We start from the raw sequence: 15,760 nt of genomic DNA, 5'->3' as shown, positions 1-15,760 counted from the left end.
AGAGGCCAGCCGAGGTTCCTGGCATGTCCTGGCTGGGTACTCAGGGGCCTTGGGACTGCACCTGGGCACCACTTGGCAGCTGCTAGTCCCTTGGCAGGATCTGAACCCTGAGCAGGAATAACAGCATGTTACCTTATCATCACTCTTCTCTCAAACAGAGGCGGGGCCTCCAGATGTTGACACTTCCTACAGGCACAGGCCAGAACACTGCTCCCCACCTCCACCCCGTCAGTTCTCAGATGTACGTTCAGATGAAAGCCATGTGGCCTCAGCTGCACGTGCCCAGCAAAGCTGCAGGAAACCTCCTCCTTTTTACTGAGGCAACGTTTTAAGTACCACATTACAATAGAAAATTAACATTTTGCAAGATAAATCATCTTTTTACAACAATTACTGAAGAGAAGTAGGACAAATATCTGGATTATGAAATATTTTTTTAAATGCAGTTGTACTACTTACAAACCCACAAAAATAACTACAATTAAGTGGCACTGTGCAGATTAACTACTGGCCAGTAGGATTCTTTCTTTAATTTGGCACTTTCAAATCTGTTCTACAGATATAACTACCCTCCCTCCCCTCTTTTTCAGCCCCCCCAAAATGTTAACGAACCATATCACTGATTTCTCTAATGACTTATTTCAACACACGCACATTCTTTTTAAAAGTTGGTTTATTTTATTTTTGTTGTAGCTATATATTGGGAGGACACACACGTGACACAGCACAACTGTAAAAGTCACAGGATAAGCTGCAGGAGTTGGTTCTGTTTCCATCATGTAAGACTCAGGAATCAAACTCCGCTTTTCAGGGTTGGGAGCAAGCATCTTTACCCACTGAGACAGCCCTGATAGGCTTATATTCTTTTTGTCTGTTTGTTTTGTTTTTTTTTTCAAGACAGGATTTCTCTGTGTTGTTTTGGTGCCTCTCCTGGAACTCACTCTGTAGACTAGGCTGGCCTCAAACTCACAGAGATCTGTCTGCCTCCCGAGTGCCACCACAACCCGGCTATATTCTTCTACTTAGCATTCTGAGGTCTTTGAAGAGTGGATCTACTCCTCACCTAAGAAGTTGCCTGTATGCTCACATGGTACACTTTGGGTGGCAACAGTTCTCAAATAACACAGCTCTGTTGGTAGGTACCACCCCATCAAGTATGGCTGGTCTATTCTGGTCTCTGACTTCTATGCCATCTGCCTATCTCTTTATCCACAAGGTAATTACAATGTATTTATACTGAACTCACTCTCCAAAGATGAAGGGCCTACACTGTATCTTAGAATCTGCTGGCAAAAGTTCTGTCAACACAGCAACTTTGAACAAACACAATTTCGATGTAAAAAGAGAATAAATGTCTGTAATGGGAAAAGCCTATCAACCTAAACAGTGTTATTCTATTAAAATAAATACAGTTGACATGCCTGAGATCATTCCTCATTCAGAAATGGTTTGGGAAAGCCTTTGAAAACGGGGTTGTATTAAGTGAATTATCAATCTCCTCTACAATCTTATTTATAGGAACCATTCCCTGAATAGGTCCCTTTTAGTCTTTACTAACAGAAAACAGATATTTAGACAAGCTCTATCCCTAGTCACAGCAACTCTGAATTTCCTGAGCATCAAAGATTCTAAAGTGTTACAGCATTTCTCCTAATTCCTTATTGTGGAACTAATAAGCCGAGCCAACCGGCCATGTGCAAAGTGAGACAGTGAGCGACAGCAGGGCATAACATACCATGAACGTTATCCTAACAGGTCACAAATACCATGGTAGGCTGGACAGTAGCTCCATGGCTAAGAACATATCCTGCTCACACACAGGGCCCAAGTTCAGTACCCAGCACCACACCATCTTGTAACTCCGGCTCCAGAGCATCTGACTCTCTCTTCTCCATTCTGTAGGCACCTGAACTCAAATACACACACACACACACACACACACACACACACACACACAGAGAGAGAGAGGGGGGGGGAGGGAGAGAGAGGGAGAGAGGGAGAGACAGAGAGAAAGTAGAGAGAGGGGGAGGCACAAATATATGTAATTAAAAATAAGATAAATCCTTTTTTAAAAGAATGCAATAGTAACAAGTTTCTGAGAACACCATCAGCTGTAAAGACACATTTTGAACGTCTTGAGTCTCACATCTCAATTTTTCCAGTAGTTATTGGTTAGATTTTCTTACCCTAAAAGTCTCAAGAAATATTTTGCACTTCAAGTCTTGGAACTCTTTGGCCCTGCAAGTTTTCAAGAGATGGCCCCAGGCCAAAAGCAATCCTTAGTTCTTAGCATGTGGGTCACCCTGACAAGAGCGGCTCTCTGTCGAGCACAGGCTGTTTGGAGGATCTTTTTAGCAAGACAACTTGCCCTCCACACCGACCTTGAGCTATGAACTATCTGGCTGGTGTCACTGCCTTCTGACTCCCTATGAATCTCTCTCTCTTCATCCTCATCGCCCCCAACCATACACAGCCAATAGTACACGTTCTGTCTTACAACCTAGGCAAACTAATCACAATAACTTGGAAAAACAATAACTTGGTCCCATCAAGGGTGATACACATGAGAAGGGTCTTTGTAGGTCTCCTGTTGAGAAGCATCTCTGAAATGCTTCCTCCTGATGTCATCTTTTCACAGGTATGTTCATCCATGTGCTAGTTTCCAATGAACTGAACATAAGCTGCTGTAGTTTATTAACATCTGCTGTGTGATAGTCTCCATGTGAGCAGTTCAGATCTTGGCCAGAAGAAATGTCCTTGGCTCAGGGCTCTCCTAACCAGGCACGGTCCCAGAGTGAGCTCATTCTCCCTCAACACTGATGGCTCCCCAGTAGGCTTTTCCTTCCTTGATCTCTCAGCCCACTTGGCTATTTCCAGTAATGTCCACTCCATCATAAACAAAGCTGAACTTGGCTTCACAAACTTCACAAACTTGGCTTGTCTTTGCACACAGTATAAATTATCTCCAATACCCCAAAAGGAGAAAGTCAAGGGATAACACGTGACTCAACCACGCTTCACTGCCTTTAACCCATCTACTAGAAAGTCTTAGTGTTCCCCTCACAAAAATGTCTGCACATTTTTTCTCCTTTTTGATCGTAGCCAATTCAATACTGGAACAAAGATCTACTGCCTTATGTCTGTTACATTACCTCACGCAGATTCTCAGCTGCCTTCCTGTTTCTGAGTCTTCCTACACACTGCTACCAGAATAATCTAGATTGAATATTCTCTTCGCTCTCTTCCAGTTCTAAAATGTTCTACAAAATGAATTCTCTAATACTGCTTCTCTCAAGCAGCTGCCTGATACACAGAGTAACTCTAAGAAGATTGTCACAGCCTAACTCCCAACTCTAGCCTGACTCCAGGCAACTCATTATTTCATTACAAACTACTCTTTCTGTTGGTTTTCTGTTTTGTTTTGTTCCATTTTTCATTTGTTTGTTTTTGTTTTTGTTTTTGAAACAGGGTCTCTCTGTGCAGCCCTGGCTGTCCTGGAATTCATTGTATAGACCAGGCTATCCTTGAACTCAGAGAATCTGCCTGCCTTTGACTCTGGAGTGCTGGGATCAAAGGTGTGCACCACCACACCTGGCTCCAAACTACCCTTTTAAAGCACCAAGTCACTCACCTCAGCCCTTGTCAAATGCCCAAGTTCAGGACTGCAGGGCTAGCAAAGTGCTGTATTTCACACTAGCAAGCATCCTACCCCCTGCCAGATCTAACTGCAAATACTCAACTTCTTCCTCTTCTTAAGTCCAGCAAACTAGGCATCGTCAAAACATGGCTGTGTTTCTGAGTTCCCTTTGAAGTCTATGCCCTGAATGATAAGAACATGGACAACTGCAGGCACGCCCCATCTACAGTCCAACAACCTACATGGATCCCAGGACGGCTAGAGTATAAATGAAGCCCACCAACATTTGTAGACGTCTACACCATGTCCCAATGTCAAATGGTTGGAGAGTCCAAGGCTACTGTGTTATTCTTTACTTCTGTATCCCCAGAACATGCAACAGTATTTAGGGAACGTAACCTGTGCATTGTCTATTTCCACACACTGGTAAAGTTTAGCATGTCTTGAATACTTAACATGTGCCCAATATCATCCTAATCTCATTAACTCCTAATGAAAATGTGAATGGCAATTAGCTATCTGTTTCACATACAATACTTATAATTCCCAAAATAACCTATGCAGAGCTTTCTAAGTGAGAAACATACCTAGTACGCTCATCAAAATATCTTTAAGATGTATCATTCTGCAAAGTTCAAAAACCTGTGCTTGTAATGGCGCATCAGAAAAGCCACTGAACCACAGCTTAGGACACATGTGTATCCATTTAAGTATTGGCGATGAATGGGCACATTTGCAAGGTCTAACTACCAGTACCCATAATGTGAAAAATCAAAGACCAAATGAACCAGCCTAAGGACCCTTTCTACTCTCAAATTCTATGCCTAGTCTCTTATGCATGACTTATCTGGGATGCTAATAACTGTTGAAAAGAACGTTTTACTCTGAAACAGCTAATTGTAGACTTTTTTCCCCCTAAGACAGACAATGATGCTAAGGATGATTCAGTCTTGGACTTCCTTGAGTGTTCCACGGTCACAAGTTCCTACCCTCCAGAGAAAATGTTACCACAAAGCCTCCACCCATGAATTCCATGCCTAGGGGACAAAAGAATCTCAGAGATCTCCCCCTACATGCTGGCATGTCAGCTGGTGCTGTCATTAGATCCAGCCTTGTTCAGGCAGCCATATTGCTGAGATTTCAAGGCTTCCCTGTCATGTCTAAAGGATACATTCTCTCAACATATATCCTGGTCCTCTGTCTCTTAGCCTTCTTCTACAATGTTCCCTGAGCCTCAGGTATAGGCGTTACCGAGCTGAAAGTGCATCAACCCTATGTTCTCTGCATTCTGACTGACTGGAGCTTCCTGTAATGGTCTCCATCTGCTGCAAAAAGAAGCTTCCTTGATGAAAGGTGAGAGCTACAGGTTATCTGTGGATAAAAGACATACATACAAGCTACACTAAACAGACCCAGCGCGTGCGCGTGAGCACACACACACACACACACACACACACACACACACACAAATAAAGAGAAAGCAAGTTGGGGGCATGGGAGTGATTAAAGAGGGGAAAACGATGTAATTATATTTTAATTTGAAAAATTGTTTTGAAAAAGAATGTAAACCCCCATTTAATTTTTATGTAAGCACTTTAAGGTAAATACAATGTATTTCAGTCAAACAAAAGATATTAATAGAAGACCTCAGAGGGAATGCTGCAAAGGATGCAGGAGCCCAAGATCCTGAAGGGAAGGGGCCCCTCATGGGAACGGAAAGCAAACTGTGCTTACCCTGGTAGAAGTGTGGCAATCTGAGTCAACATGAACTGGGAACAACCACCTCAAAGGGCAAATTTCTTTCTTTTGATCCCATAAAACCTTAAGTGTCCAAAGTATTGATACGTGCTGAGTTGTAAAGCTACTTTTAACAAAACAAGACGCAAGAGACAGGATTCAATGATCTCCATTCCACTGCCAATAATAATAATATAAAGGGAAAATAAATTAGAAATAGACCTAGAAAACACAAGCTACAAGGAAGCCAAGGTCCAGATGTGAACAAAATGAAAACAGCATGGTTCTTAACAGCTGGAACACAGGATGAGAATCTACCTGCCCAGATGCCAAGTGCAACATATTTAAGAATGCAATATCACCCTTCTTTCCCTGTGAGACCAAATTACCAGACACAGTGAACCACACTATGCTATCGATACTTGCAGTGTTTAGTATGTTTAACTATGTATTTTGAGTGATAAATAAAAATCATACACATTTATCAGGTAAAATGTGTTGCTTTGAAATGCCTATACATTTTGAAACACGCAATCAAGTTAACACACGTATTAGTTCTCAAAATGAACACGTCTGTGATAAGAACCCTTGGAATCTACTCTTGGCAGTTCTGAAGACTATGATGAACATTGTTATTATCCATAGTTACCATATTATACACTAAATCTTTCAGCCTTATTCCTGTACTGGAAATTCTGTATCCTCTGTTTTTGGTTTTCAACCTTTGTAGCCAACAGGCAGAGCATGTAAGACATGAAGTCCTGGAATGAAATGTAAATGACTTAAAGTTTATGGGTAATTACAAAAAGCTGATAGTTCAAGGAATACAGGGAATGAAAAGAAAAAGAAACAAGTAGAAGACGTTGAAAACACGACCTTCCTCATCTGATAGGTGGGGAGTCAAGAGCTCATACCTAATAATGATAGAACAGGAACACATGTGGAATTATATCCTTAAAAGTTATTATAGATATCAAACAGAAGAATTAAGTACCAAAATAACTTTTATAAGGGGAAGAGAGGAATCCCTCATTTTTATGAAAGGAAACAGTAGGTCAAGATGAAACAATGTTGTTTGTCATAGTGTATGACTGTAAGGTAGAGAATATTAGCGGAGTGAGGACCCCTCAGAAGCTGGACTGAGAACCACTGAGTTGGCTGAGAAGAAAGAAAGAGAGGTCAATGCACACCTCTCTGTGTGTGTCGATGCACACCTCTCTGCTTTGAGGGGTTTTTGTTTCTGCTATTATTTCTACGTGTACCTATACCTTCACAAAATAGATCCCTGTCAAGACTCCCAGTTCTCCTAACCCAACATGAAGTGGGTCACTAGAAAGGCCTATCGTAAGGTCTAGTTTAAAGTTGGTTTGCTCTTCAGAAAAAATAATGATGATGATGATGATCAATCCTAGACCCGAAAACAAAGCCATCTAAAAAAATACACAATGCATACATTGAAAACGGAAAGAGAATAATGAGAAAATAGCTGGGCAGTGGTGGTACACACCTTTAATCCCAGCACTCAGGAAGCAGAGACAGGTGGATCTCTGTGCATTCAAGGCCAGCCTAGGCTATAGGGCAAGATCCAGAACAGGCTCCAAAACTAAACAGAGAAACCCTGTCTTGAAAAACCAGGAAAAAAAAAAAAGTCAGGCTGGTGAGATGGCTCATGGGTTAAGAGCGCTGATTCTTCTTCCAGAGGACCTGAGTTCAATTCCCAGCACCCACATGGCAGCTCACACCTGTCTGTAACTCCAGGTTCTGGGGACCCTGACACCCATGGCAAGACCATAAATGCACATTAAAAAAATAATAATAATAAATAAAATAAAATAAAATAAAGCCAAGCACAGAAGTGATTAAATAAGAGTGCCACACCCACTTGGTTCCAACCAAGTATGCTATGACTTAAAGCTGATGGTCCAATCTCCAACGATACAACTAAGAGGAAAGGTAGACATAAGCTTTAAGAGTGATGAAACAGAAGAGTGTTATTCTTTAGTGAGCAGAACAGTCTAGATCCTAGGCAGTCCTCCAGACCACAGAGAGAACTGTCCTGTCCTGTCCTGTATAAATAGTTCACAAAACAGATCCACACATGGGACCTGCTTCAGCATTACCGAGTAACCCAAATATTCAGATTAGGCTCTGGCCTCTGGTCATCTGGGGCCTACAGCACGAAGTCAGAGGTTGCCATCATGAAGGTACAGACTCATCTTGTTTGGTTCATGGTCCAAAACACTCATGCGCTGAGCAGTCCTCCAGGGAAAAACTTTCGAGTTTTAGGGTCTGGTGGTGCATGCTGTGATCCTAGCTACTCTAGAAGCTAAGACAGGAAGAACACAAGTTCAAGGCCTGCCTGAACTATCCAACATATTAAGACCTTGTCTCAAAATAAAGAGTAAAAAGACAAAGGGCTGGGAGATGGGGTGGTAATGGGAATGCAGTTCAGTAGGAGTATATTTATTTGCCTAGCATGTGTAAGGCCCTGGGCTCAAGTGCTAGAACACCAATAAGTAAGTAAATAAGCAAATAAATAAATTGAAATTTCAGCTGACATACAGGAAGTATTAAGTGTATCATGCATGTCTATGCTTTAGTATGGACATTCCCCAAAGAATGAGGTGTGTAGATAAACACAAGTTTTAAGGTAGAAACTTTGATCAGTATTTATTTAATAACCAGTTTATAGGAATGTTGCTCTCAGTGAATCTACTCTTGCTTCAGCCTTCTGTTTGCCTCCAACAGCAGAGAAGAACAGTTTAAACCTGGAATTACCAAACCCTTTTCTGAAAAGTGTCAGGTAATAAAGACGTCAGGTTTTATGGCCCAGAAGGTTTCTTTCTGCCCACCCATTTGCCTCTGCTAAGAGGATTCACACACAACTAGCTATGGAGATTCCATGAAATGAAATTAACTCATCAAAAATGTAAAACCCATTTCTGGCTGTGGCCCTACAAAAAAGAAGGTACTAGGTCAATCTGTTTCACAATCAGCTGCCTTAGGCATGTGGACAAGAGAAGACAAAGACAGGCTTCACTAAGGACGTCATTGTTCTCCTGCTCACTTCCCCATTCCTCCTCTTAACATGCCATGTGGAAGACAAGTTGAAATGAACAGTAGGAAAGACTACTTTCCAGTTCCTCCTCTGCTCTTTCCCATCCCAAGAAGATACACAAAATGCAAGAACCAGAATCATCATACTGAACAAGAAGAAATCCAAGCTGAGAAAACGTCAAACTTTCAAGCAATGCTTGTCAATGGCTTTATGCCACCTTATCACTGATCAATACAGCTTGCCTTCATTCTGAAAGGCAGGAAGAATAAAGCTGGACTACTGCCAAGCTCTGAGGAGCTTGGAAAACCACCTAATTGCTATGACGTGAGAAGAACGCTTTTATTGAAATGTATACGTCCAATCGGTAAAGATGAAGAAGGTAAGTTCTGTTAACCTTCCCTTTTCCCCTTTAATTTGTATATGAACATAATTTATCCTTATGCTTTCTGTAACATACTGCAATTTACAATCTTACATATGTAACTAAATTTTAAGCACCCAGAGAAAGAATGGAGTATGAGCCTCTAAGCATGCTACTTATCCTTCAGAGCACTAGAACTAGACAGACCTTTCAATCACTCCTTCCTAAAATGCAAAATGCCCAGAAAGTACACTGTGGTTTTTTGTTTTGTTTTGTTTTGTTTTGTTTTGTTTTGTTTTTTTAAAATAGGCCTTTGTCCAGACCACAGCCAAACTGATTTTCAGTGGGGACAGTTTTTCCCCCATCAGCAGCTATTTATATCTAGCAGATGTCTGGGGATATTTTTGATTGCTACAAATGGGGGACAAGAAAGGAGACAAGCGGTTGCCAGTATATACTAGGAAGAGAACAGGGTACCACCAGACACCTTATGACGTAGAGGCAAGCCCTAACAACAAGAATTGTCAGACCCAAAAAATTACAAAGGGGTTAAAAAACATTAATTGAAGGAGTGGAGACGTAGCATGTGCAGTTAAAAACACTAGTGCCTCAACATTGGAAACAAGATGTTAGATCCAGAATTTAACACTGAAGGACTGATGGCATCTATTATCTGTATACCAGTACAAATGATATTACCTTAAACACACCCTCTCTCCAACACTCCACCTAGACTTACACAACAGACAGAATTATTCAAATCAAGTCACAAAGCTGTATCAGGAGGCAAAATCAACAACAGTACTCACTAAAGGACATGAGCTCCACTACAGAGCAGTCAATTCTCCAAGTCCAAACTTGAACATGGTTTCAACCATAAAACCAGCAGTGTGGCTTAGGAAGGGAAATTAAAACCCGCTTTAATTTTAATGCAAATGCTTCCTGTCCTGATGGATCTCCTATGGACAACTATGGAAAGAAGCAAAGCTCTCCACTTTATAGTATTCCTCTCCACAGTTCTCAAGAAACACTATGAACAAGCCATTGCCACATCAGGACCCAGACCACTAAGGATCAGAATCCAAAAATATAGCAAACCTTTTAGAAGTCAGAAACCATGGCTCACCTAAGCAGATGACTCGGCTCACCTGAACAGATGGCAGGCCTTTGATTTCCTTAGAGTTTTCTATGGAAATAGGGAAACAACCAAGGGAAACTGAGGCCTCTGAATGGAGAAAGCTAGAGACCAGAAGGGACCATCAAGAATGCCCCCTCAGTCTTCTAGGTAAACATTTTAACATCACAAAAACCAATAGCAAGCTCAGAGTAAAATCACACAAAAGTGGTCAATTTCATCAATGTGCTGTCCATACTGTGGGAATCCCTTAAGGCTAATGAATGACTAAACAGAACAAAATCTCCTTCCAATAAAAAGAATCTTGACACCTGTTATCAAAGTACTTATTTCTTCAGTCTTGATCCAGGAACAATACATGCAAATCAGTTTTAAAAATAAAGCCTTCAGATGAAATGTAGCCAGGGCATCTGGTACAGCTTACTCTCAGAAGCCCAAGTCTGAGACCTGTGCTTAGCAGGGAAGTCCCTGAAAACCACTGACCTCTGGAGGGGACAGAGGAAACCCACCTCAGAGAAGTCCCAGAAGACTACTGACCTTGGGAGGGGAGAAAGGGGACCCACCTCGAGATACTTAAAGTTCTTGAATTTCTAATCCCGGTTTTGCCATCAAAGCTCCATCCTTTCCCAAAAGTCCTAGATCTCAACCATTATAGCTCAAGAAACAAGACAACCCGGCTGTGCTCCCTAAACAAACCCTATCAGCAACAGCTATTGTCGCAAATACATGCCCTGGTGGGCATGGAAGAACACTTCCATTAGATATAGTAGGCTTCAGACTAAACGATTTATAAAAACAGCAGTTAGGACATGAAGGCCCTCACACTTTCTGCTGTGGATCCATTTTTATTAACATGTTCCGTGCTGCACTCAACATTACTGGCGTGGTTCTGATTGTGTGAGGGTGTTTGCTTCTATGTAGGTAAGGTCTACATTGCTTAGGCTAGCCAGGACATGCATCAATACTCATGCCTGCCTGAGCTTCCCAAGTGCTAAAAGATGCTAGTGGTATAAAGCATTTAAACATAATTCTATATGGACATCTAGTTTCAAGGGTTCCCCCCCCCCAGGCATCAAAATCCCTACCATATTGGCTTTCAAATCAAGTGCATCAACACATTCCCATTTTTGAACTTGATAAACGTTATCTGAAGTCCAAGATCAAGGCTGGACGTCACTTGTACATTTTTCATTATTCTCTAACTTCAGCAGAGTGGTTCAAATGCTAGCTAGCATCAGTCCCCACGTGGTATAATATCCTAGTCAAAGCCATTCCTTGTTCCACAAACTCTGATTCCTTGTTTCAATTTAAAGGTTTTTCCTAGGGTGCATAGTAACAACTAGAGAAACTGCTGATTGGAAAGACCAGCCCTTTCTGCTCAGACTCTCCTTGCTAGCATAAAGCATTTCCACAGCAATAGGGTCCAGCCAACTTCTCATCCAGACTCGAGTTTGGGGTTGTTTTTTGTTGTTGTGTTTGTTTGTTTGTTTGTTTGTGGCTTTGCTTTTTGCTTTTTTTAAAATTTTGTTTGATTTACTTACTTTTATTTTTTTTTTAGTTGAGATCAAACAACCCTAAGAATGGAGGCCACCTGCAGCCACAGCCTCTGGCCTTAAAGAAGTTCTTACAGTTATACTCTTACAGTAACACTTGAAGTTCTTACAGTAACCATTAAGAGGGAAAGACCCTCTCCTCTGTCGTCTGCAAGCAGGCAGGCAGCGCTCTGGGGGTGGGGTGAGAGCGGATCTGGGGTGCCCTGGAGTAATCTAGCCCCAGGACTGATCAGGTGGCAGGAAACAAAGTTGCAAGAGCAGAGGAAAGAACAAAAGTCCAAAGAACAACAAACATAGAAGCTCTCAACCTAGGAAGGTCTTTAAAAAGTTTGCATTCTAAATGGATGGCATACCTTCATGAAGTTACCACATCAAGTGAAAGAAACTAGAATGCACACTGGACCCTCAGGTTGCATTAAACACACATACATTGACAAACGGCTGTATTTAAACTCAAGGATTCACCACCCAAACCTGCTCAAGAAACAGGCTGCAACATAGTTTCACTGCTGTGAAATTAAAGTTAACATATAATTTAGACACAGGAAAAAAAATTAAAGAACCTACATGTTGGATGTTCTGCTTGGTAATGGTTTTCTTTCTAATAATGTTTGGCTGTGAAGTATGTTAGAAGACATTCTGGGAAAGCATAAATCTGAAGAGGAATGTTTCAGCCAATGGACCACATTCATTATGACTTCACAATAAAAGTTACATGGGGGGTGGGGGGAATAAGTTAAGGTGCCACGGGCAAGTTTGTTTCTGTTCTCCACAGATCAGGCAACAAGAAGGCTGGAGTCAGGCTCTAGCAAGAGGATTCTAAGAGGCAAGACAGCTCTGTGGCTCGCGACTACACTCTAGGAGCTGCCTGTTCAAGTCCCAGAAATTTGTCTGTGACCTTGAGCACGGTAATGCCTCAGCGCCTCAGTTCCACACCAACTGACTGGTAGTTGGGGAAATCAAGTTCATCATATGAGGAGGCACTCTAGTTAATGCCAAACACATGATTCTCAGGCTTCCAGAGAGGGCTTATGAAGTCTACCCACTGGAAGATTCAGTGGCCCAATAATACTAAACCTTTCTAAGTTCAGTTGAAGTCCAGATGAGAAGCAGAGGATACCACTCCCAAGCCCTCTCTCACTGTACAGAAAACACACCACGACAGGCACTTCTGAAGCCCACCACCACAGCGCTCTACTGAATGCTGCACGCTCTAGGCAGAACTTCAACTTCCCAGGGAGCTAGGGGCTCATGTGGAAATAGAATGAACCGCTTAAGAGTTCTCAGTAACTGAATGATTCACTCACTGCTTTAGAAACAGAGGGAAATGTCAAGGTTGCCAGAGAACCCCATGCAGATGTTTGCATAAATCATGCTCAAGTGATCACCCATCCAAAGCCAGAGGATATTATTAAGACATCACTAAGTAAAAGGGTTCCATTTTATATTCCCTGTAATGGAGAAAATTCTGGAAATGGGGTTAAGAGGGTCACAGTAAGTTTAACTCCGAAATTACCGAGAATATGGAACAAAACTCAGAACTCCTGGGCTCTGGCCACATGGATTTACCTGTTGTCAAACTGTTTACTTCAGCCTCATCAACAAGCCTGGCGTAAACTCCAAGTTCAAAATCTAAAGGCAGCCAATAGTGCTTGTTACATATTTTCTCTATCGTACTATCTAGGGAAAGTGGAAGCTGTGAACATTTGGAAACATCTGTCTGCAGCCAGGTTTTTAATTCCACTCTTCTAAAATTTATTTCCAGTGCTCTGTACTAATGACAGAACCCCTAATTCCTCGTTTCAATCCCATAATACTTCAAACATGTACTTTAATTTCTGTTCCCACCAAACCATTAACCCTAAGATATCAATCAGAAGAAGCGGCCAGGATTGTTTTCAATCATTTAAACCGTGAAAGAAAAAAAAAAAAAAATTAAACATCAGACTCATTTGAATAGGTCACAGATTTCTCTAGACGACTAGTTGTTAGCTTGTCAATATTTGGTTTCTTCCAAGTGCGCCACACCGCATCTGCTTTCACTAAAATATGTATATGTCAACGGCAAAGAGCTATAAAGGCCACTCACAACTGCTGCGCAGTAACCTTCCAAACAGAACCCATTGCATCGATTTGCTTATTTTTAGTAACTTTTCCTGAAAGACTTGGGTGGGTCGGTTTTTTTTTTTTTTTTTCAACTCTTTTGCCAGTTTGACCACCCCGCACAGAACTGAGCGCCGCACAGCTTCCATGAGGAGTATAACACGCGCTTCCCCGCTCTGCTCCAAATCACCCGCTGCAACAGCTGAAGAATGACGACACTAAAATCAACGCTACTATCCACGTCCAAAAGGGCTGCAACAGGAAATAAACTTTTTCTCTCTTAAGAGACAGTGAAAGGGGACGGGAGGAAAAACAGAAACCTGGTTTTTTAGGTGGGCTAGGTGGGCTGCGCTTCGGCTGTGCACAGGGGAACATCTGGGCAGCCTCTGGCAGCTTAACCCTGAGCCAGCCGAGGGGGCGACCCACAGCGACACTCAAAAGGCGCCGGTTCCCTGTCCGCAGGTGCCTGAGGGCACTCCACAGGCCCGGGTGCGACTGCACGAACAAGGCCACTTCGGGAGAGCGGGAAGCTGTCACCGAACGACGCCCAGCACTTTGCGAACTCGGCAGTCGGAGCGCGGCACAGCCTGGGCAGGATGAGGATCCGCCGGTCGTCGGGTGTGGCCTCACCCTGCCCCGTTGCTGAGCGTCTGAGAGAAGGAGAGCCCCCCCGAGGCTAGCCCTGCAGCCTCGCACCCGCCGCCAGGTACTTACCTGCGGGAAGGAGCCCTCCCGGCGCGGGCCCCGAGGGTAGTCCAAGTGACCCCTGTCCAGCATCAGGTAGAGTGAGAAAATGACAACGCAGAAGATCGCGCTGCCGAACACGGTGAACTGGCGACTTAACTTCATTTTTTCCTCGATAGACTCGGAGCCAGGACACGGTCCTCACCGGAGAGAGGCGGAGGACTGGGGACTCCAGCCCACGATCGCCGAGGGCTCTCTGCTCTGGGCCGCACAACACTCTACCGCGCGGGTCCCGGCCGCGCGCTCCGCACCTCGTCCCCGGAGCCACCACGCGCCCTCGGCCTACGCCCTGGCCCACTGCCCTTCCCGGGGCTGGCCGTCCCTGCAAGGCGGACTCCTGAGCAGCAAAGGCAAGGGTCTCCACGAACTTGCTCTCCTGCTGGGGACCGACACCCGGTAGGGCGCGCGGAGCAGGCAGAGGAGAGGTCGCTGCCCCGACTTCCTGCCACCGGCGCCACGACTGAGTCTGCAGGAAAAGTTTTCTCGACAAGGGCAGGCGTGTCCTCGGCGCCCAGAGAACGCGCGGGTTCCGCGGCTCCGGGGCCGAGTGTGCAGCGCTGGGAGCGAGGAGCGCACGGAAGGAGGAACTGGACCTGGAAGCGCCGTGCCCCACAACTTAGCGCTGGGACACCCAGGCCCGCCCCCGCCACACCGCCCCCGCGTCCCCGCCGGAGCCCCTTCCTGCCAAGGCTACTGCGGGGGCCCGGCCGGGGTGCACCTTGGGCTCCGGGGCGCTGCGATCCAGGACTTTCCTCGGGTGTGTGTGTCCGTTCCCCGGCCTCTCCCGGCCCCCGCCTCCCCTACCTTCTCCCTCCCGGGCCGGAGCTGCACGCGGAGGGCGCAGGGGGGCGGGCGGCGCCGGGAGGGAGGCAAAGCAGAGAGCAAGGAGAGGACCGTCCCCGGAGAGGAGCCCGCTCCAGCTGCAGCCGTGAGCACCCCCTCCTTCCCGCCCCGAAAACGCGGAGATGGCGGCGGCAGCCACGAAAGGAAGAGCCGGCTTCCCCAGTGCCACTCGGCGCTCCAGTACCGCCCGCCACGAGCTGGAGGAGACGGCAGCGGCGGCTGTTGGGTCAATAGGCGCCCGTAGCCCCGAAGCTGGGCAACCGGCTGGCCCCGCCCCCTCCCGACGCGCCGGGATGAGGGGGCGGGCCCCCTGGCGCCCAATCACAGCGCGTCGCCCGCCAGGCCCGCCCCGCGCCTGCCTCACTGGGCCCTGACAGTAGGAAGACCTCAAGAGGCTTCAGTGACAAGGGAGGAGGCTTTGCAGGCATTGAGGCCAGCAGTAGGGTGCTTCCAAGACTCCAGCAGCCGGCGTTCCATAGCGGCTGTGGCTCATGCCCCAAATTCCATCCTCGCTGGTCGGGTCTTCTCTCCAGGAACATCCAGATCAGCGTGCCCTGGCAGGGTCGGTGAAGGGCTGTTAGGAAAGATA

The 15,760-nt window shown here is 44.9% G+C and overlaps 1 protein-coding gene across 1 annotated transcript in view; it reads right to left on the bottom strand.

Moving 5' to 3' along the window:
* Positions 1–15,438, bottom strand: part of Man2a1 (mannosidase alpha class 2A member 1) — a 160,520-nt gene extending 145,082 nt beyond the window's left edge. The window contains exon 1 of the mRNA XM_036173695.1: positions 14,299–15,438. Within this exon, the coding sequence (XP_036029588.1) occupies positions 14,299–14,433 (135 nt within the window). The 5' untranslated portion in view covers positions 14,434–15,438. The remainder of the gene's footprint in view (positions 1–14,298) is intronic.
* Positions 15,439–15,760: the final 322 nt, after the last annotated feature.

The sequence above is a fragment of the Onychomys torridus genome, chromosome 23 (genome assembly GCF_903995425.1).
Source record: "Onychomys torridus chromosome 23, mOncTor1.1, whole genome shotgun sequence".
Taxonomy (NCBI): domain Eukaryota; kingdom Metazoa; phylum Chordata; class Mammalia; order Rodentia; family Cricetidae; genus Onychomys; species Onychomys torridus.
Note: the sequence above shows the minus strand (reverse complement) of the source record. Positions and strands in the feature narration are given on the sequence as shown.